The sequence below is a fragment of the Podarcis erhardii genome (assembly GCF_964252035.2).
Source record: "Podarcis erhardii genome assembly, chromosome: 14".
In the NCBI taxonomy this organism is placed as follows: Eukaryota; Metazoa; Chordata; class Lepidosauria; order Squamata; family Lacertidae; genus Podarcis; species Podarcis erhardii.
In genome coordinates, this window is record NC_138503.1 from 53,480,865 (window position 1) to 53,503,508 (window position 22,644).

General features: G+C 47.9%; 1 protein-coding gene across 3 annotated transcripts in view; it reads right to left on the reverse strand.

Moving 5' to 3' along the window:
* TNRC18 (trinucleotide repeat containing 18) overlaps nt 1–22,644 on the reverse strand; it is a 136,957-nt gene that overhangs the window by 21,681 nt on the left and 92,632 nt on the right. For all 3 annotated transcript variants that reach the window (XM_081839450.1, XM_081839449.1, XM_081839448.1), the window contains 6 exons: nt 19,969–20,140; nt 18,518–18,884; nt 16,360–16,632; nt 10,306–10,536; nt 3,510–3,961; nt 981–1,166 (listed from right to left, as the gene is read on the reverse strand). In XM_081839450.1, coding sequence (XP_081695576.1) covers nt 981–1,166; nt 3,510–3,961; nt 10,306–10,536; nt 16,360–16,632; nt 18,518–18,884; nt 19,969–20,140 — 1,681 coding nt within the window. The remainder of the gene's footprint in view (nt 1–980; nt 1,167–3,509; nt 3,962–10,305; nt 10,537–16,359; nt 16,633–18,517; nt 18,885–19,968; nt 20,141–22,644) is intronic.

Below are 22,644 nucleotides of genomic sequence, written 5' to 3' on the forward strand. Positions count from 1 at the left end.
ACCCAAGACCCAGAAGACCAGGAAATACCTCTGAGGATGGACTGGCTGCAGGGATCAGGGTGGCATTCCTTGGGGACGCCATATACCAAGGGCCGGGAGCGCAGAAAAGGTGTCCAAAATCACAGTGGGCAGCAAATCAAGCTTCCCTTGGAACCTCACCTTCCTTTATTTTTCTATTGAATTCCAACCCATGGATGCAATTAGAACAGGGGTAGGCAAACTTAGGCCCAGAGGCAGGATGCAGCCCAATCGCCTTCTCAATCCGGCCCATGGACGGTCCAGGAATCAGCGTGTTTTTCCATGAGTAGAATGTATTTGAAATGCATCTCTGGGTTATTTGTGGGGCCTGCCTGGTGTTTTTTCGTGAGTCGAATGTCCGCTTTTATTTAAAATGCATCTCTGGGTTATTTGTGGGGCACAGGAATTCGTTCATTTCCCCCCCAAAAAAATATAGTCTGGCCCCCCACAAGTTCTGAGGGACGGTGGACTGGCCCCCTGCTGAAAAGGTTTGCTGATCCCTGAATTAGATGCTTTCTGAAATCTCACAAGCCACCGGGGGGGGGGGGAGACCCAAGTCCGGAGGCAGGGGGCAGTTTGAGCAACCTTGACTCCCCCCCCCCGGCCCGGTAACTAGCAAAACCAGAAGCCCATCATGCAAAACAGCAAAAACTGCAGAGTGAATTATGCAAAACAGCAGAAACGTGTGCAAATTCCCCCTTCCCAACACTGATATTATTCAGAATAAATTATGCAAAATGGCAGAATGAATTATGCAAAGTAAGAGTGGGGAAATTTGCAGAGCTTCCCAGTATGAATACTTCAGATCTGATTTATACATTTTTTTTGGGTGGGGTGGGGGAAGATGATGGTTGCTGAAGTGGATTCTACCACTTTGGACTGGGGCGGGTGGATGGAGATGCCGTTTTCAAATGCTTCTCCACACATCTAAGAGGCACTGCCAGCCCGTGTGAAGACCTCACCTCTTTCTTCACTTCTTTGGCTTTGGCCTTGCTTTTGCTTTTCTTGCTAGAGCCCAGGGAGCTGGTCAGGCTGCCTCGGGCGTCAGGCATGGAGCTGGCAATGCCTGGAGGCGAGAGGGAAGAGGACGAAGACGAGGAAGACGAGGAGGAGGAAGAGCAGAAGGGACCTTCTTTGCTTTTCTTCTTCTGCACAACGGAAATAAGAAGGGAAAGAAAGTTCTCAGTCAATCAGTCTTGCTGGTCAGCAGGAAGGGAAAGGCAGATGGTCAGCGAGTGCGACTCAAGGGGAGCAGGGGGAACGAAATCTGCCCGGGACCCCTATCCTCTTTTATCTTGCCCAGGCCTAGTCTCAGATGTGGGGTGGCTGCCTGTGATTTGCTCTGAGGTGCGGGGAACCGCATTCTGCACATGCTCAAATGATGCTTTCTGCATAGGTTGTGGAACCGTCGACTACAGCTTCTACTGAGTCAATCTGGACCGTGTAGTAATAATAAATTAATAATAATAAATCTTATTTATACCCCGCCCTCCCCAGCCAAGACCAGGCTCAGGGCGGCTAACACCAGGTATAAAAACAATTGATTAAAATACAACTTAGAAACAAGATTAAAACACCACATTAAAATGCAGCCTCATTTCAGTAGAAACTCAAATCAAAAACTTTTTGGGGATTAAAATGTCAAATCTTCAAACAAGGCCAACTATCCAAACTGGTCCTATGAGGGCCAGAAAAAAGCCAGGGAAGTCCCCAAAGAGGAGTTCCATCACAGAAGGAGGAAGGAAAAAAGGAAAAGGGGGAAGGGGATCAAGTTGATTCCAAGCCAAAGGCCAGGCGGAACAACTCTGCCTTACAGGTCCTGCAGAAAGAAATCAGATCCCGCAGGGCCCTGGTCTCATGAGAGAGAGTGTTCCACCAGGCCGGAGCCAGTGTTGAAAAGGCCCTGGCTCTGGTTGAGGCTAATCTAACTTCCTTAGGGCCCGGGACCTCTAGGGTGTTGCTATTTAGGGACCTTAAGGTCCTCCATGGGGCATGCCAGGAGAGGTGGTCCCGTAGGTACCAGGGTCCTAGTAAAGGCAGGAGGTTCGTCTTTCAGCCCAGTTCAAGAGGACCAGAGAGCAAAGGTCTCTGGTGGCATGGAGCCCTGGAGATGCTTGGACTAGTCGGTCGGACCTCATAAAAGGCGTTTGACGAGATGATGCTTTGGGTTCCTTCCAAAGCACTACGGAAAACGGATGGCCGGCAGGCATAAATGAGCTGCCAGGAGATCAGACACCACAGAGCAGGCTTCCCCAACCTGGTGCCCTCCAGATACAACCTCAGCCAGCAGGGATCATGGCCAGGGATGTTGGTAGCTGCTGTTGTCCAACCACTGGAGTTCACCAGACTGGGGATCAAGGTGGCCGACCAGGTGTGTGTGGAAAATCAGCAAGCAGGATTCGAGCACAAGAGCAACTCTCCCCTCCTGCGGTTTGCAGCAATGGGTATTCAGAAGCATTGCTGCCTCTGACCGTGGAGGCAGAGAAGAGGACCCCCATGTCCAGCAGCCCCCAAAAGCCCTCTCTTCCCATGAATCTGTCTGATCCTCTTTTAAAGCCCTCTCCTCACGTGGAATTTGCCATTTTCTTGGCCGGCCACACCCTGGGCCTTCCAGCGATGAGAAACGGGGTGACAGGCAGGCTGAGATTCCTGCATTGCAGGGAGTTGGACAAGATGATCTTTGGTGTCCCATCCAAAGTGTCCCATTCTCTAAGAAGACCCCAAGACTCTACAGGCCAGTTCGCACGTGCATCAAAAACTAATACACCAACTCCTTGGCCAACTCAAGGCAATCGAATGCTTTAATTATGTTCTGCACCCCTGCCCTGTTTAAATACTATGCCTACACAGTCGTACCTTGGTTTTTGAACAGTTTAGTTCTCGTACGTTTTATCTCCCAAACGCCGCAAACCCGGAAGTGAGTGTTCCGGTTCGCCAACTATTTTCGAGAGCCAAAATGTCAGATGGGGCTTCCGATTGGCTGCAGGAAGCTCCTGCAGAAGCTGCACTCTGGTTTCCAAACGTTTTGGAAGGCAAACGGACTTCTGGAACGGATTCCATTCGACTTCCGAGGTACGGCTGTACTACAAACAGTCCCAGTCGCTACCTCCAACAAATTCACATACCTTTGGGTTTTATGTCTCATTTCCCCCTGACAACAATCCATGATTGCATATGGACTACAGTCATACCTCAGGTTACAGCCACTTAAGTCTGTGGTTTTTTGGGTTATGGAATGCCGAAACCCGGAAGTACTGGAATGGGTTACTTCTGGGTTTCAGCGGTCGCGCAGGCGCTTGGGCAGAAGCGCCGAATCGCAACACGCGCATGCGCAGACGTGGGTTGCAAACGCTGCGAACGTGCATCCTGCACGGATCACATGTGCAGCCCGAGTGTCCACTGTATGTATATTGTCGCCAAATCCTGTTTCCTAACACTGCATTTTGCAGAATTTTGTACAGCCTTTCCCTTTTGCACCTTGTGGTTCGTACCTTGCTGAGCTCCTTCCTTTCTTTCCCTTTGCCTCTGTCTTTCTTGGGGCTGAGGGGCGTTCCCTTCACGCAGCGCCCAGCGGCTTTGGCCACGGGGGTGGAGCTGGTCTGCACAGTGGAGGTCAGCCCGGCCGAAGAGGCCGTGGCGTCGTGGAGGAAAATCCGCTCGCTGCGCCGGCGACTCCAGAGGTCGTCGTCGCTCGCCTCCAGCCCGATCTCGAAGCTCAGGTCCTTTGGGGACTTGAACTTCTTCAGCTTCCTGCTGCTCTTCTCGGACGCTATCTTGGCCCTTTCCAAGCTGCCTGCGGAGGTCACGTCCATCGCGCTCCCTGGCTGGGCACCCGGGGCACTGCCAGCTTCCACCAGCCCCTTCTTCCCACGCAGGAGGCCGGAGGGAGACTTCTTCCTGATCTTCACCTCGCTCTCAGAGTCCGTGTATTCAAACTCCGTCCCTAAATGTGGAGAAAAGGGACAGTCAAACCAAACAACTCCACTGGACTTGGAAAGGGGCATTCCTGGTCAAGGGCCAAAATCTGCATTTTTGCTTTGGAAGCGCTACTACAGAGAAGGAGCAGGGCCTTTGCTGAGGTGGCCTCTGTAACGGCCTCTACAGCGGCCGGCTCCTCCCTATACACACACACACACACACACACACACACACACATATATATGTAAAGGTACCCCTGCCCGTTCGGGCCAGTCTTGCCAGACTCTAGGGTTGTGCGCTCATCTCACTCTATAGGCCGGGAGCCAGCGCTGTCCGCAGACACTTCCGGGTCACGTGGCCAGCGTGACAAGCTGCATCTGGCGAGCCAGCGCAGCACACGGAACGCCGTTTACCTTCCCGCTGGTAAGCAGTCCCTATTTACCTACTTGCACCTGGAGGTGCTTTCGAACTGCTAGGTTGGCAGGCGCTGGGACCGAACGACGGGAGCGCACCCCGCCGCGGGGAGTCGAACCACCGACCTTTCAATCGGCAAGTCCTAGGCGCTGAGGCTTTTACCCACAGCGCCACCCGCGTCCGATATATATATATATATATATATATCAATTAAATTTTCTAAATTACATTTTGAAATATTCATTTAAACAACCTTAAATCAATGACTTCCCTTCTCCTCCTTGTGTGGTTCATTTTGCATACAACACATCCCTGCATATTTTACATGAACTAACTAAACCATTCAGTAATCCATTGCTACATCCATCAAAACTTATTTACACCGCTGAATTTAGCTTAACGCTACCAGCATTTTTTAAATAAACACAATAAACGACCAGCTCCTCCGTTATACGACCTTCGAAAAGGTCTTTCGGAGGCTGGCTTGATAGGTAACTGCTTTGACTCGCTGTTTCCCGGCTGCTGAATTTGCTGCGGTGGTTTTATATTGTCCCATTGCATTTCTATGTAAACAGCCAAGAGGCTAGGAAATGCAGTATATAACAATATTATATATATGTACCACCTTTGGCAGCATAGCTTCAAGGCACCTGACAGCTCAGGAAGATGGCTTATGTTGCAAAAACACACATTGCACATCCACCCCACCCCCTGGGAAATAGAAAATAAATATGGATTCTCAGACTTTGGTGTGTGTGTCAAACCATTCAGAAGACATCTGAAACAAGGATAACTGCCCCCAAATTCTCTCTCTCTCTCTCTTTTGAAGATATTTATGTGGAAAAGGTTTGACTTTCAGGAGCTCGGACCTTATTTTGACACGCCTAGCCAGATGTTTAGAAAGTTAATGTGAGTTTTAATCTTGTTGCCTATTGCTTTATAAACGTTCTGAAGTTTTAAATAATTGTGGTTCATATTTGTTATTGATAACTTTACTATTTCCTCTTCTTCTACAAACCTCTTTGAAGTTTGTAGAAGTTTGTTATGTTTCCCTCCCCTTATGGTTTTGATTTATGGGCTACATTTAAAATGAGGCTGCATTTTAAGTTGCATTTTAACCTGTATTTTAAATTGGTTCCCCCCCCCATTATGTTTTTACTGTAATTTTTACTGGTGTTAGCCACCCTGAGCCCAGCTCTGGCCGGGGAGGGTGGGGTAGAAATAAAATTTATTATTATTATTATTAGTGTGTTTGTTTTTATAATCAAACCTAAGCCCAGTTGTCAGTCCTGATACCCTAAAGCCCAAAGTCATTTCAGTAGCATCCTACTGGCTCTTTCCTTCCATTCTCTTTCAACCTTAAGTCGTGCTTTGAGCCGCAGTCTCCTGGACAAGCGGTTGGTGGGTTTTGAAGCAAAATCACAACCAGGCAAGGTCCTAAAAGAATCATTTTTGCCCCCAGAGTGGAAGTCAGAGCTCAAAAGCCTCCGGACGGGAGTCTCTCCTTCCGGTGCGCAGCGGCGAAAGAGACGAAGGGGAAACTGGACCAGCTGGAAGGTGTGAATCTAAAGAAAGCAGTCTACCTGGTTGAGCTTCCCAATGCCGGACCCCAACACTTGCACCCCGTTTCTCCCCCTTACCTCACAGACTGAGGGGGGAGAGACCCCCCAGGGAATTACTGGACCCCCTGCGTTTCCTCTGGCCTCCTTTTGCCAGAAAGACTTTTGCTAGCCTGAACCGACATCTCCATTTCCACATCCAGAAGAAGGCCAAAATTCAGGAAATGAGACTGTGGAAAAACCCCCCAGTGCCGCTCTCGGACCCACAAATGGGTTACGAGATCCTTCCGCTTTTGAGGCGGAGACCTAAGCCTTTGTTTTCTTCAAGCCACGGGTATTTTTCTCAGAAATCCCCCTTGGCTCTGTTCCGGCGGTGGGCTCTCTCGCTCCCTTATTCTCAAATGCGCATTTTCAAAATATATATATTTTTCAAAATATATATATATATAGTTTCTGCTGCAGACATTACTGAGGGATCAATGAGATCTAGATTACTCTGGAACAGGGGAAAAGACAATACCTAAATCGATTCATGCCCCAACTAGAGATGGAAAGGCCTGGGGGGGAGGAAACTGGGGGGAAATGCAAAAAAACAGGTCCCCCCCATTTTTTCCAGGGTAAACAGGAAAAAAACCTGGGTTTCCCCCCAATTTCCCCGGTTTCTTTCCAGACCTTCCCTTCTCTAGTTCCGACCAAAATCCCCAACCGCCCAAAATCCTGGGGCAAGGAAGAGAGCAAAACAAAAACTTCCCCACACATTCCCCCCCCCCAAAGCCTGAAGTACAAAGTCGCATTAGGTTACTCAATTGTAATTATTATAAAGGCTTTAAAAAGGAGGGAGGGGGGAGTCTGCGCCAAGATGTCTTTGATTATGAAAAAAAAATGAATTTTGCAATCCGTAGGAACAATTCAAACCCTCACATTTTTGCATAATTTAATCTTCCGGTTAATAAACCGGACACTGAAGGAGCTCGGGGCTGAAGCTTCCTGACCACCCAATGAAGGTGAATATTTCAGGGCCTTAGGTTGAAGGGCAGGTAATCAATAAGACGGGAGGAGGAAGACACAGGCGTAACGGAATAATCCGTTTTCCCACAAACCTGTTCTGCTTGCAAAATGTTTTCCCTTGCACAGTTATGGTAAGTCCATTTATACATCACTGCTGTATCCAAAATCTTTTTTTAAAAAATCATTCAGAAATGGGGTATTTCCAATACAAAGAGATGGATGCCTTTGCTGAAGTCAAAATAATAGTTGATGGGCTATGCTGAAATGGCAAAATTAACTGGAAGGCTCAGGAACCAAGAGGACAAGAACTTTAAAAAAGAATGGGGAGAGTTTTCAATTTACTTAGGAGACCATTGTAAGCAGATGAAAGCATTAGCAGGATTTTAATCACACTTGTAAGGTAACAAAGACTATGGACAATTTAGATTGATTTTATCATGTGGATAATGGAATGATAATGCAATTGTAAATGTCAACATTAAGACCCAAGGAGGGGATGGGGGGAAGTATTGAAATTCAGAGTTAATTACATATGGATATAGAATTGGTTTTGTTTTAAAATATTTGTAAAATCAAATAAAAATTATTTCAAAAAATAAATAATAATAATAATAACACCTATCTCTTTTTACAGCCATCTCTAGCTGTCCTTCAGCATAGTTCAATATAGTTTAATAATACGTTGGTAGTTTAATAATATATTGATAATATTAATATATGACTGCAAGCACTTGGCAATCGTTTTTAATGATTTCTGTGCAATTTTTCATGCATTTACTTACCAAGCAAGACTAACTTATATTAACTTAACCAAAATAGACTATGAATTCCCAATTCATGTTCCAACTTTTTAGCACCCCTCACTTTTGCCATTTGAAAGTGAAAAATTCAACAGGCCCTAATGTTGTAGGGGCCACCTGGAACCGGAGAGAAAGAAAGGACAGAAATACATTCAATACCCCTGAAATAGCCCTGGGTTATTGCTCTGTAGTTATTGAATGTTGACCTGAATGTTGAAATGAAGGAAACTGAAAATGGGGACAGAAAGGGTAACAGAATGGAGCAGCTGGAAAAGGAGGGAGGAGGAAAGACCCCCCCCTTGCACCCACAACCTCCTTCTCCATCCCCCTTTAATCCCCCTTTAGGGCCTTTGACACACCTATATACCTTTGGGGACATTGAGATGCCACAGGATGGCATCTCAGACCAAACCCAGGTTTCTATCTCCTTGCAACGGAAGGAGATGTGCAAAGATAGAGCAGCGAGAAGCGAGAGGCTAAAAATAAGGCAGGCATCCTTTCCCATTCCGCTATAATTCCATTATCATTTAATACATATTAATAAAGGGGGTTTATAAATGGAGCCTTTCTACAGAGCTGCATGCCTTCGAAAGATGTTGCCCTGGGGGGACTTATCCAGCCACGGGCACACGAGGGAATTTGAAAAAGCGAAATTTCCATTATTCATGGAAGAAGACCCAGACAGGCGGCGGTGAGCTGTTGCCAGATGGGGCCGCCTCTCCAGCTCCCCTGTCCCAGGATTCATCCCCGGACTTTTGCATAGCCCTAAACCAGGATGGGACGCGGGTGGCGCTGTGGGTTAAACCACAGAGCCTAGGACTTGCCGATCAGAAGGTCAGTGGTTCGAATCCCCGCGACGGGGTGAGCTCCCGTTACTCAGTCCCTACTCCTGCCAACCTAGCAGTTCGAAAGCACGTCAAAGTGCAAGTAGATAAATAGGTACCACTCCAGCGGGAAGGTAAACGGCGTTTCCGTGCGCTGCTCTGGTTTGCCAGAAGTGGCTTAGTCATGCTGGCCACGTGACCCGGAAGCTCCTTCGGAAGCTCCTTTGGCCAATAAAGCAAGATGAGCGCCGCAACCCCAGAGTCGGCCACGACTGGACCTAATAGTCAGGGGTCCCTTTACCTTTAAACCAGGATAGCTTAATGCAGGAACAAGCCCTGCCCTGGCTCAGACCACTGGCCCATCTAGGCATGTCCTGGGTTTCCTCTTACTGGCACCAGGATTTATGGAAGACCTTCATCCCACCCCCTTTAACTGGAGGTCCTGGTTGGCCCGATGAAGGTCATTCTGTCCAGCCAAGCTCCACCTCTCTTTCAAATCAGAACCAGTGAAGGCAGTGAAGATCCTGTGTGAGTGTCTGGAGGTGGATGGAGGATGGATGGCGGCTAATGGATTGAAGTTGAATCCCGACAAGACAAAAGTACTGTTTTGGAGGGACAGGGGGCGGGTGGGTGTGGGGGATTCCCTGGTCCTAGAAGGGGTAACGAACGACCAAGTGTGCAGCCTGGGAGTCATTTTGGACTTGCAGCTGTCCATGGAGGCACAGAGTTTCCATCTGGTATGCAGGATGAGACCCTCCCTGCCCACAGACTGTCCCGCCAGAGTGGTGCACGCTCTGGTTATCTCCCGCTTGGACTACTGCAATGCGCTCTACATAGGGTTATCTTTGAAGGTGACTCAGAAACTGCAACTCATCCAGAATGTGGTAGCTAGACTGGTGACTGGGAGCGGCCACCGAGACCACATAACACCGGTCCTGAAAGACCTACATTGGTTTCCAGTACATTTCCTAGCACCATTCAAAGTGTTGGTGCTGACCTTTAAAGCCCTAAACGGCCTCAGTCCAGTATATCTGAAGGAGCGTCTCCATCCCCATCGTTCTGCCCGGACACGGAGGTCCAGCTCTGAGGGCCTTCTGGCAGTTCCCTTCCCTGCAAGAAGTGAGGTTACAGGGAACCAGGCAGAGGGCCTTCTCGGTGGTGGCACCCGCCCTGTGGAACACCCTCCCATCAGATGTCAAGGAAATCAACAACTATCTGACTTTTAGAAGACGTCTGAAGGCAGCCTTGGTTAGGGAAGTTTTTTAATGTTTGATGTTTTATCATTTTTAAAATATTCTGTTGGGAGCCACCCAGAGTGGCTGGGGAAACCCAGCCAGATAGGTAGGATATAAATAAATTATTATTACTGTCATACCTCGGGTTGAAGTAGCTTCGGGTTGAACATTTTTGGTTTGCGCTCCGTGGCGACTCGGAAGTAACTTTCAAACTTGTGGGTTCTGTTTTGTGTTCTCCTAGCAGGCATCTCCAAACTTGGCCCTCCAGATGTTTTTGGACTACAACTCCCATCATCTCTAGCTAACAGGAGCAGTGGTCAGGGATGATGGGAATTGTAGTCCCAAAACATCTGGAGGGCCGTGTTTTGGGGTGCCTGTCTCCTAGGAACCTGAAGCCAACACCCAGAGTGCAGCGCAAAAGCCATACAGGTGCTTAGAGCTGAAGAGAGCTGTGCCTCTGAGCGTCTGCAGAGCGCGGGGATTAGTTCGGAGCGCCAGAACTGAGCCTGACCCATCGATGCAAACTCACCCATCAAGCTCTGCCTCTCTTCCTTCTTCTTGGCTTTCTGCTTGGCTTCCAGCTGGACGATGGAAAGAGAGGGTGGGATGATGGGGCTGGGGAGGGCGCTGGCCGCAAACCTCGCCAGAAGCCCCAAGCCGCTCTCATCCAAGGCGGGGGACGAAAGCCTGGCGCTGTTCCCCACTCCATAGTCCCCTGCTTCCTCCTCCTCCTCTTCCTCCTCCTCTTCCGAGCTAGAATCTGGTAGAAGACAAGATGGCGTTAGCAATCTCAAGCGTTGGGCAGCCAAGCAGCCTCTCAGCCGATCACAGCACCAACCCATCTTGCAAGCTCGCAGCCCAAACAAGGTTCAGTGTTGGGTTGTTGTCTCAGCGTTGCCAGCTCTTTTGGGACTGCGGTTCCCATCACCCCTGGCAGCTGGGATGGTGGGAGTTGTAGTCCAACAAGACCCAAGTTTGAGAAACGTGAACAGAACAGAGCGAAGGACCTCTAAGACCTCGGGCCGATTTTGGCTCATCACTTCGGCCCAGAGGCCATTTCCCCCCAAACTGCCCACCTATTTCTGTATTTTAATATTTTGTTGGAAGCTGCCCAGGGTGGCTGGGGAAGCCCAGATAGATGGGCGGGGTATAAATATTATTATTATTATTATTATTATTATTATTATTATTATTATTATTATTTGCTAGAAGAGGGGCTCAGTAGAGAGAGGAGACTCGCGAGGAGTTATAGGGCAAGAGAAGGCCAACAACTCTGGGCTAACACTGCCCTCCCCCCATGAATTTAATAATTGTTTAACCACATCAGTTAACAAACAGGGATACATATGCTATAATGTTATTGTTTCAGTTAAATAAATTGTTTACATTGTTATTAATTATTATTTTTCTCCTTCCAATAAAGCGCAGCAGAAAGGTTTGTCCAAACAGAAACATCTAACTTATTAAACCTCGCAATAATTTCATAATTATCGGTCTATGTATTTCTAATAGTATAACCACATCAGTAATTTTTGACAGAACTGTAAAAACTACTCTGAAAATTTATTATTCCAAAAATGAAACCTTCATCTGGTTGTAAATATTAAGATTATACTAGCAAGTACAAGTCTTTCTGTAAAAAAATAACAATGATTTAAATCAAGTCTCAATGACCAGTGATTTAAATTTTAACCGCTGCGCAAGTTGTGAGTGACCTGCGTTGAGTTTCTGAGCTGCTGCCGAAAACTTACAGGACAGCTGCACCTCCAAAACTGCTCGCTTAGTGTGGATTTCAAATGATACAAACTGGGAGTTTATTTTAGTAAGGCTTATCTACATACACACACACACACACACACACACACACACACACACACACAAAAACACACAAACACACACACACACTGGATTGCTGAGTGAGTGGCCCAAAACTTTATGGAAGTATCCTGGACGTTGATCTATTTTTGTTATTTATACCCCACATTCGCATTCTAAAATAGAAACCAGTGTTGGAAAGGGACCCCCAAAGGCCATCTATGCCAACCCACAGTTACAGCATCTCCAGCAAGTGGCCGACAGCATCGTACCCCAAAAAGGATCCTCAGGGTAGCTAAGAGCCACTGTAAGATAAGCTAAAAAGTCAACGTAACACATAGATGTGCTAAAAGTCACTCTCGCTGATGAGATTAAGAGGACGCCTTTTTTTGCGGTACCATCACGACCAAAATCCGCTTTAGATAGCTTCCTCCCCCCCCCCCCCCGACAGAGCAGCAAAAATAAGGGAAGCAAAAGTTTGATCAAGCAACAGACAGACATTTGTTAAGCCACCACATAAATGCAACAAGGGGTGCGGGATGAGGGGAGCGGAGGGCGAGCAATGCACACGGAAGATTAATTTGGCATCGATATCGCAGCAAAGACAGGACGGTTCCATCACAGAGCCAAGCAGACTTGCAGTGTACAAAGCTGGCTAAGTGCAGGCAGACGTTAGACAGCTATGGGGTCCTCCACATCTGGTTTTAAATTGGCCGGTCCAAATTCCAGTAACTTTGGGGTTTTCCTTTCAGAGTCTTACACGCATTTGCAGAAGGCATAACAAGCCTCCGTTATTTTTCCATTTGCGTTTACATACTGCCGACTCCAGAAATAGACTTTCCATCAGTGACAAGAATAATAATAATCAATCACCACTGTTATTATATTATTAACTCTGTTTCAGATGGTGGCATTCCTATTATTATTTTGTCTCTGGGGGTGACGTAATATTTACTATAATATAATAATTACAAGCAAGTGTGGTGCCGAGGTTAGAGGGTCAGACTAGGGCCTGGGAGACACCAGGGTTCAAATCTCCCCTACTGGGCCATGATGAAGCTCACTGGGTCATGGGTTCGAATTCCGTAACGGGGTGGGCTAGATGACCCTTGGTGTCTCTTCCACCTCCACAATTCTGTGATTCTGTTGTGACATGCAAACATGGCCACAGAGCTCCTCTGCGAGAATCCGAGTTTCCGCCTTGCAGGCACCGACCTACTTTCCAAGCAAAGAAGTTGGCGCTACTGGAGTTCATCTTTTTTTAGGACAGTGGCCTAGTTCTCGTTCAAAGGGCGGGGAAGCAGAAATCCTCACTCAATTTTTGTGCGTTGGGCAAGTAGTAAACTTCCGAGGGGCGTAGAAAACGAGGCCGGCAAAGGAGGCCTCGTGTTTTCCCTCGAGGGATATCCCTTGTTCCCAAAAAACTTTCTCCATTCTCACGTTGCCTCGGGTGGAAACATTCGCAACAGATAATAACCCGCCCCCCGATAATTGTCGTTTTTTCTGGAGCCCTCAGCAAGAAACAGCCAGCTGTTCGCAAAAGTTCCTTGCGGCAATCGAAATGGGCATGCTTAACTTTTTACGGAAGAGAAGGACGGGTGGGGGGGAACCAGAAAATTTCAGCGTTTTTGTCATCAAAAACCAAAAAGACCACGAGGCTGCCGAGGTTCAACGAGGACGTCAAAAGGGGGGAACAAAAGTGTTTTTTGCCTACCTACAGAACAAGGTTTAGAGACCTTTCGCTGCAGAGCGCCTGCCCTGCTCCAAGCCAATCGCTTTGCCTCTTGAGCGGAGCGCGAGAACAAACACGAGGGACCGACACAGACATGGAAAGCGCCATGGGGAGGGGCCGGGGGCAGAGGGGCTGCAAGGAGAAAGCGAGCAATGCTAGAAAAGCTGAGGTTAATTCATGGTTTTAGTAAAATCAGGGAAAGCCATTAGAAATGCCGCTACCCAAATATCCCTCGTCGTAAAGCGCTCTTCCCTCCCTCCCTCCCTCCCTCCCCTCCCCACCAAGATTACGCCAATAATGCACATTTCAAGAGTTCTGTTTTCATCACAGAACCAACACCTAATTTTTATTATTGTTGTTATTTTGGTGGTGGCGAGGAGTCCTCTCTCTTCATCTCTCGTTCCCCCCAAAACCCTAGCCGGGAAGACGTTTGGGGGCAAAGAAGTAAAAGGAAAACAGGGAATTATTATTTTTTTGACACTTTAGAGCAGCCACCCCTAAACTCGGCCCTCCAGATGTTTTGGGACTACAACTCCCATCATCCCTGACCGCTGATCCCGTTAGCTAGGGATGATGGGAGTTGTAGTCCCAAAACATCTGGAGGGCTGAGTTTGGGTGATTCCTGCTTTAGAGCAAATTCTCTATTTGATCCTCCAGAGCAAAGATTAAATGAAATTTCTTTTTTTTTTTTAAAAAAAGGAGGGAATAGATTTCTTCAAGGTTTGAGGTTTACTTTAAAAAGAGTTGCAAAAATACAGTTTATGGGGCAAGGAGACGGGCTAGTGCTAAACTACAGAACAGGAAGGAACATTTACAGCGCGAGCCAAGAAACACTTACTTAAAAGCCATTCCCCTTGTAGTCAGTGGTGCTCACTTTCAGGTAAGTGTGCACAGGATTGCAGCTTAATAGAAGTTACATTAGATATCTTTACTGGAAAGCCCTCCCCCTCGGGTTCCATCTTTTCTCTCAATTGCTTTTTTAAAAAAATATTATGGTTCTTCAATGCTGCCATTGATTTCATGCTTCTGCAATCCCATTTTATAGTTTTCTATTCCAGAAGTGAGCAAACTTGGATTGAGGGTGGGGGTCATAGCTGTCAACTTTTCCCTTTTCTTGCGAGGAATCCTATTTGGAATAAGGGAATGTCCCTTAAGAAAAAGGGAAACGTTGACAGCTAGGGTGGGGGTGGGGGAGGCAGCAGAACTGGATTAAAAGGAGGATCCAGCACCAAAAATAGTCCCTCAATGACCACAAGTAGAATTTGAACCCAGCACATCAGATAAAGTCTTTACTTTGAAGGTAACAGCTGCATTCTACATCTCCCTCTTCCCGGTCCTTGCAAGATCCAAAATTGAGGTCTCTCTCCAATGACCTTTCCCTGTTACAATTATTGAATGAGTTGCTCTAAAATCGGGAAGAGGGGGCAGGGACCCTTGTGGTCTGGCAGCCTAGTCCAAACATTTCTCCTTTCCTTCCTTCCTTCCTTCCTTCCTTCCTTCCTTCCTTCTCCCTCCCTCTTTGCCAAGGGGCAAAGGGCACTAATAAAATTGCTGTTCCCCCCCAAGGCATTGCATTCAGATCTCTCCCTCTACACTGATCTCATATTAAGTAATTCCTTTGCTGCTGTACATTTGTTGCAAGGTCTGAAATATTCATAACCTGCTTTATTTATTTAATTTTCAAAAAGCAGAATTAATAGGGGTGGAGGGAAGCCTTAAAAATTATTAGAGCCCAGTTGGAACTGACAAAGAAAAATATGTTTCATTTTATAGAATTAAGCCATTTTTAGAAGCAAAAATTACTAAGCTTAATCATTTCTTTTTTCTTTTCCCAAGCTACGTCTTTCTTCCTTTATAAAAGTGAATATGCGGGGGGGCTGGGGGCTGGGGAAACAGCCCACTGTGGAATAATCTGTGCAGAACATGACAAGCTGTGTTTTGGAGTGGGGGGGAGAGGAGAGATTGATGCATAATGTGCTTTTCCTCCTGGAAAACAAAGCACCTTCAGAGAATCTGCAAGCCAGGGATATTTGAATAATACAAAGAACGCCACAATTTTGTTAATTCTCTCTTTTTCTTTGGTGCTAAGTCTTCGGGAGCGATGAAGGGACAGCGGAATGGGGCGAAGAAGCAGGAAGCTAAAAACACACACACACCCCCACTAGCGAGAGATGCAGCAAGAGAGACGAGGCAGACTGGTTTAGTTAAATACAAACTGGATACTTTTAATAGAAAGCTTGGTACCAAATTGCAGTACAGACATCGAGGGGGCACTCCCACACAACATGGCAACTAAGTTACAAACCTCCTCCCAAGACCTCTAACACATGCAAAAAAGCAAAGAAGAACCACATAGAACAACAGCGATGGCGGCAAGAGATGGAGGGTTAAAAAAAAAGGAAAGGAACAGATTTGGGAAGGGTTGGGGTGGACAGCAAAGGCTAAACGCTCCAAGGGATCTTAGAGCTCTTAGAAGAGCGAGTCAGTAATAAAATACAGGGGTACCTCGGTTCTCAAACTCCTTGGTACTCAAACAACTTGGAACCCGAACGCTGCAAACCCGGTTTGTGAACTTTTTTCGGAAGCCAAACATGGTCCATTTTGAATGTTATACTTCCAATTTGAGTGTCATACTTCTATTTTGAGTGTCATACTTCTATTTTGAGTGTTACACAATCAGCTACTGATTGTGTGACTGCAGCTTTCATTTTATGGATCCATGGTCTTGTTAGACAGTAAAATGTTCAGTTTTAGGGGTTGCTTTTAAAACTCTGGAGCAGATTCACCCATTTTGGGAAAGCGCACCTTGGTTTTGGAACGGACTTCCGGAACGGATTAAGTTTGAGAACCAAGGTACCACTGTAATAATAATAAGAGCTAGTGACACAAGCAGATGTTGTTGTTTTGCAAAAAAGAATATCAACAAAAGCACCATGAGGACCAAGATGGTCGACCGGAGCCCCTCTCCCTGCTGCCAACACTCCCCTCATTCACTCAAACACAGACGCTTTGTTTGGTTTGTTATAATCTAGTAACCTTGATCGAACGAGTCCTCTGAAGAATCGCTGAAGGAAGACCCCTCTCCGGGCAGCAAGCAAAACTGCGGCTTCCTGCTTGCCGTGGCGGCCAGTTTAGATTTGAGAGTCCTGGCGGCACAGATGCCCTTCTTGGCTGCCGCCCTGAGGCCTCCTCCGGCGATTCGGCCGCTCTTGGGGGGCACCACACCGTACAGGCTGGGGGGTCTCGTTCTGGAGCCGTGAGAAGACCACTCATCCTTCAGGGATCCCTCGTCTTCCTCAGAGTCTGTATCTGCAGCCAACGTAATTAATTTGGTGGGGTGTTCAAAACAAGGTGACAGAATAATTTGCAGAGGGAGAAGGAACCCACCAGCCACCCCGATTGGCTGGGGCAGCCCAGACAGACGGGCGAGGTATAAATAGTAAAACTATTATTCCTCGCTTCCGTTTGGCTGCACACCACTGGAGAAGGCAAGGAGAAGCTAGACTACCTATCTGTTGCCGGTGTGAAGCAAAATGTTCTTCAGGACCAACGCTTGGCTCCTAGATTGCTGAGGGAGTTGTGTTGATGCTACACACATCTGTATCCCACAATGTTCTAGTAATTTCTGTGAAAAACCACCATGTGGGGACACTGCATGGTTCTTTCATGTGCAAATGGTGGTTGATGGCGCCAATGTGGGGAGACAATGCGCCATTTTCTCAAACAATTCACGTGGCAGTACTGGAATGGTGTGGGATTCAGAAAGTTCGAAGAAGAGACTGCCCCAGCCCAGGAATGTATGAATGTTTAGGCAGTATATTTGTACGCAAGGAACGTCTCCTTCACCTATACAGCGGAACCTCGTCTGTTGAGCGCTTCGGAAGCCGAACAATTCGGAACCGAACACCGACAACCCGGAAGTGAATGCTTCCATTTTCGAACGATATTCAGAAGTCAAACGGCTTCCGATGTGTGTTTCTCCATTTTTTCCAATGGATTTTGCCCACAGCCCTTTGATCCTCAGTTGTCAAACATTTCAGAAGTCAAATGATCTTCCAGAATGGATTACGTTCAACAACCAAGGTTCCGCTGTAGAAGAAGAGTCTACAGAATTCAAAAGGGCAGCAATCAGGAATTCATGGCCCTGTGGACATTGTGGGACTCCAATGGCCACCATTTCTCAATATGAAGAACGTCAGAAGACCCAGCTGGAGCAGGACCCTGGCTCATCTCGTCCAGAATCCTGTTCTCACAGCGGCCAAGCAGGTCCCTGCAGGAAACCTGCAATCAGGGTCCGAGCGTGAGAACAACTCTCCGCTCCTGTGGTTTCCAGCCAGTGGCTAGTAGCCATCAAGAGCCCTTTCCCCTCCGTGAATTTGTCCGATCCTCTTTTAAAGCTGTCCAAATTGGTGGCCATCCCTGCGTCTTGTGGGAAGGAGTTCCACAGTTTAACTGCACTGCATGAGGAAAGACTTCCTTTTCTCTGTCCTGAATCTTCCAACGTTCAGCTTCGTTGAATGTTTTAGAGTTATGAGAGGGGGAGAAAATCGGTTCCTTGTCCTCTTTCTCCTTGCCGGGCACCATTCCCTAAATTTCTGTCATGTCACTGTTGGGCCCTGCGTGGCTGGAGCTGCTGGGAACTGGAGTCCAACGACATTTGGAGAGCCGTTGGTCCCATGCGGCACGGATTGTGGGATCAGCCTATAGATCTCTCTCGCCCTCCCCACCATGCTCTGAGAAGCACACAGGCAGAGACGGAAAGCAGCCTTTGTCTCTCACCACGGATCCCCATCAGTGGGGATCCAGAGGCAAGATGGCGGCCGATCGCCATTCACAGTTCTCTCCAGCGTGCCAAATGCTGAACAGAAATCCATTGGACATCCTGATGGAACTCCTTTCTAAGATCCCTCTGGTCTGATCGTCCCTCGATCTATTTGCCCACACCCCCGTGGTGAAGCAGGGCTCTGTCGCTGCCACTGTGAGCCCAAAGAAGTTGATCCAATATTCTCCAGCCTGTTGCCCTCCAAAGGCTGATGGACTCCATCTCCCATCAGCCCCGGCCATCATGGGTCAAGGAGGCAGCAGTCCAAAAACATCCAGAGGGCAGCAGGTTGGATGAAGCAGGATTAAACCTTTGCGAAGCCCATCAGAAACGCAACAGCTGAGGAAGACCAGAAATAACCAAGTTACTTACTGTACGAATAACTGCTAGCTTCGGATATTGCTGGTGAAATGGATGCCTTCAGGTGACCCTTGAGCTTTAGCCCCACCTCCATCTTCTTCATTTTGGCAGCCATTTTGTTTTTACCTTCTTTGGGGTCTTTCAGCGAGTAGCTCAGCGTTTCGGCCAAGCTCCTCTTCTCGTCCCTGCCCAGCAAGGCCTCGTGGGGAGACGCGTATCTGCCGCCGTAACAGCCGCCATTTCTTGGCCTCCCCGCCGAGCCGTCGACAAACTTAAAAGGGGATTTCAGCTTGCTGTGCCTTCCGAGGGAGAGCGCTTTGTCAAGCTTGCTCACCAGCTGCTCCTGCTCGGACGCCAGCTTCTTCTTCTTAATCTTCAGCTGGCGAAAGAAAGGAGGAAATGCAACGGGGCACGGGTGAATTCGTGGCACAGACGTCTCCAGTTTGGCCCTTCTGACTACACTGAGGCGACTTTTGAACTTTCTGCCTTTGGGACAACCTTTCCCCACTGAGGAACCCTTAGATGTCGGTCATGGGACAAAAGAGCATCGCGAGGAATTTGGGGGCATGTACTTGGGCACGGCTCATGCATGGTACCTGCCACTCCTACTGGACCTCGCCCAAAAACCCACATGGCCTGAGAACATGTACACTTCGCCAAGGAAGACGGGTAATGGTCAGCAAGGAGCCTTGTCCTCCCTGGTTCTGAATGGGGTAACTGTGCCCCGGAAGGACCAGGTGCGCAGCCTGGGAGACATTTTGGACACGCAGCTGTCCATGAAGGTGTAGGTCAATTCTGTGTCCAGGGCAGCTGTCTACCAGCTCCATCTGGTACACAGGATGAGACCCTACATGCCCTTAGACTGTCCCGCCAGAGTGGTGCATGCTCTGCTTATCTCCTGCTTGGATTACTGCAATGCGCTCTACGTGGGGCTACCTTGAAGGTGACTCGGAAACTACAACTAATCCAGAATGCAGCAGCTGGACTGGTGACTGGGAGTGGCTGCCGAGACCACACAACACTGCTCCTTAAACACCTACACTGGCTCCCAGTACGTTTCTGAGCACAATTCAAAGTGTTGGTGCTGACCTTGAAAGCCCTAAATGGCCTCTGCCCAGTAGACCTGAAGGAGCATCTCCACCTCCATCGTTCAGCCCGGACACTGAGGTCCAGCTCTGAGGGCCTTCTGGCGGTTCCCTCACTGCAAGAAGCGAGGTTACAGGGAACCAGGCAGAGGGCCTTCTCGGTGGTGGCGCCCACCCTGTGGAATGCCCTCCCAGCTGATGTCAAGGAAATAAACAACTATCTGACTTTTAGAAGACATCTGAAGGCAGCCCTGAATCGGGAAATTTTAATTGTTTCACTTTTTGTTGTTGTATGTGCTGGAAGCTACCCAGAGTGACTGAGGCAACCGAGACGGATAGACGGGGTTTAAATAATAATAAAAATTATTAGCAACCAACCTCGCTGGAGAAGTTTGCTAGCACGTCCTGCTCATCCCAGCTGCGATTCCATCCTCTCAGCTTCCCGCTCCTGCTCTCTGCATCGTCCTCTTCAAGGATGAGGCCCCTGTGCCTTTTCCTGGTTCCTTCGCCAGCCTCAGAGTCTTCGGAGAGCAGCAAGGATTTGCTCAGCCTGGAAGCCAGACAGAAAACATTTGGTGACCGGACCTCCCTTTACCTTCCCTCGCAGGGTCACGGGAGACAAACTGTAGATTCCCCTTGGGATCTGGCGCTTTGGTGGTGACCAGTAAGAGTGATGGGAGGGCTGTGGCTAGAGAGTTCCTAAAAACAAAGGTGCGGCGGTTATTTACGACATTCGGTACCTCTGGCGGGATGGGAAGTCATGGAGACGTCGCTCTGTGTTTCTGCAAAGTTGAGGGCAAAAGGAAGGTAAAGGCTAGAGGCATAGAACAGTTGAGTTGGACCCTTGCTGAAATTCACACTTTGCAATTGCAATGGTATTTTGTCTTACTTGATCGCAAAGATCATCACCTTGTCAATATAGCCTTGTTACAGTCATAGAATCATATTAAGTGGCACCTTGGTCCTCAAACACCAAAAGCCCAGAAGTGTCCCAGTTTTCAATAGTTTTTTGGAAGCCAAACGTCCAATGCGGCTGTCAGCTATTGTTTCCAGGCGCTGAACCAATCAGAAGCCACGCCTTGGTTTTTGAACATTTCGGAAGATAAACGGACTTCCGGTTTGGGGCTTTTGTTTTTGCTATTTATTTTGCGTTTTTAAGGCTCTTTCAGTTAGTTTGTTTTTGTAACTGTGTGGAACCCAGTTCAGCTACTGATTGATGGATTGTGTGACTGCGGAAATGGATAAAAGCCCTCCATCCAAACAACGACTATCATCAGTGCAGGTAAGAAAAAAAAGTAATTTTAATTTTTATCATCTACAATGTTCCCTTATTTATTTTACAGTACGGTACATTGATTGTTGCTTTCATTTTATGGATCAATGGGCTCGTTAGACGGTAAAATTCATGTTAAATTGCTGTTTTAGGGGTTGTTTTTAAAAGTCTGGGACAGATTGATCCATTGTGCATTCCCTTCTATGGGAAAGCGCGCCTTGGTTTTGGAACGCTTTGGTTTTGGAACAGACTTCTGGAACGGATTAAGTTTGAGAATCGAGGTACCACTGTAAATAAAGAGTTGTGGGGTATCCCTGAAGGGTCACTGAGTCCAAACCCCTGCAATTCAGGAACCTCAACTATAGCATCTCTGACAGATGGGGTGCCCCCCTACTTAGAAATCCCCAGGGGAGAAAAGCCCACTTTGTAGCACTTTTTGTGGTTGTTACATAGAACAGCGCCCTTCTGTGCAATTTTGATTTCATCCTTTGCCTCTTTCTTTTTCCAGCCACTCTTGGGCACACTTCTTCAGAGCCTAGGGCTTGGTGATCAGAAGGTCGGCGGTTTGAATCCCCGCAACGGGGTGAGCTCCTGTTGCTGGGTCCCGGCTCCTGCCCACCTAGCAGTTCGAAAGCACGTCAAAGTGCAAGTAGATAAATAGGTACTGCTCCAGCGGGGAAGGTAAACGGCGTTTCCGTGCGCTGTCCTGGTTCGCCAGAAGCGGCTTAGTCATGCTGGCCACATGACCCAGAAGCTGTACACCGGCTCCCTCGGCCAATAAAGCGAGATGAGCGCCGCAATCCCAGAGTCGGCCACGACTGGACCTAAAGGTCAGGGGTCCCTTTACCTTTACCTATATCAGAGGTAAAAGGTTGGACGCAGGTGGCTCTGTGGTCTAAACCTCTGAGCCTCTTGGGCTTGCCGATCAGAAGGTCGGCGGTTCAAATCCCTGTGATGGAGTGAGCTCCCGTTGCTCGGTCCCTGCTCCTGCCAACCTAGCACGGCATTTCCATGCGCTGCTCTGGTTTGCCAGAAGTGGCTTAGTCATGCTGGCCACATGACCTGGAAGCTATCTGCGGACAAACGCCAGCTCTCTCGGCCTATAGAGCGAGATGAGCATGCCGCAACCCCAGAGTCATCTACGACTGGACCTAACGGTCAGGGGTACCTTTACTTTTACCTAAGGTGCTACTGGACAATTTTTATATATATTTATTTCAACTGCGTCAGACCCACGTAGCTACCTACCTGAATCCCCAATTATTTTGTCAATGGAGAGCTGGCTGGCAGCTGCTGCAGCCAAGGAACAGGGGGCTCCGCCAGAGGCGTTGGGTTTAGGGCACCCCGGGAGCAAAAATCTCAAGGAGAGGTAAGCCTAATTCAATAAATTGTGCCTCAGGAAGAAATTCTGCAGAAAATAAATAAATCACATTCTTGCAAATGTTATTCCAATCCAACTGCTTAAATTTAGCACAGCAGAACTCTGTTCTGAGCTAGCAGGGAGCAGCAAGACATTCTGCAGGGACCTTATCCGTAATTAAGTTCAGCCCCTCCCAGGACAGTATGTCCTTGGCGCTTTGAAACGGCAATTAAAATTTCTCTGGTGAAACAATCATAATCTTGCACCATCAAGAACAGCTGATTCTCTGTTTATTTGGCTTTTGCTAGTCACAGGGGAGGGGCAAGGGGGACTCTGCTCTCCACCCCCCACCCCACCCCCGATATACTGAAATTGGGAAGGCAGCCAGATGTTGAAAGGCAGTCTAGAAATACTGCAAATG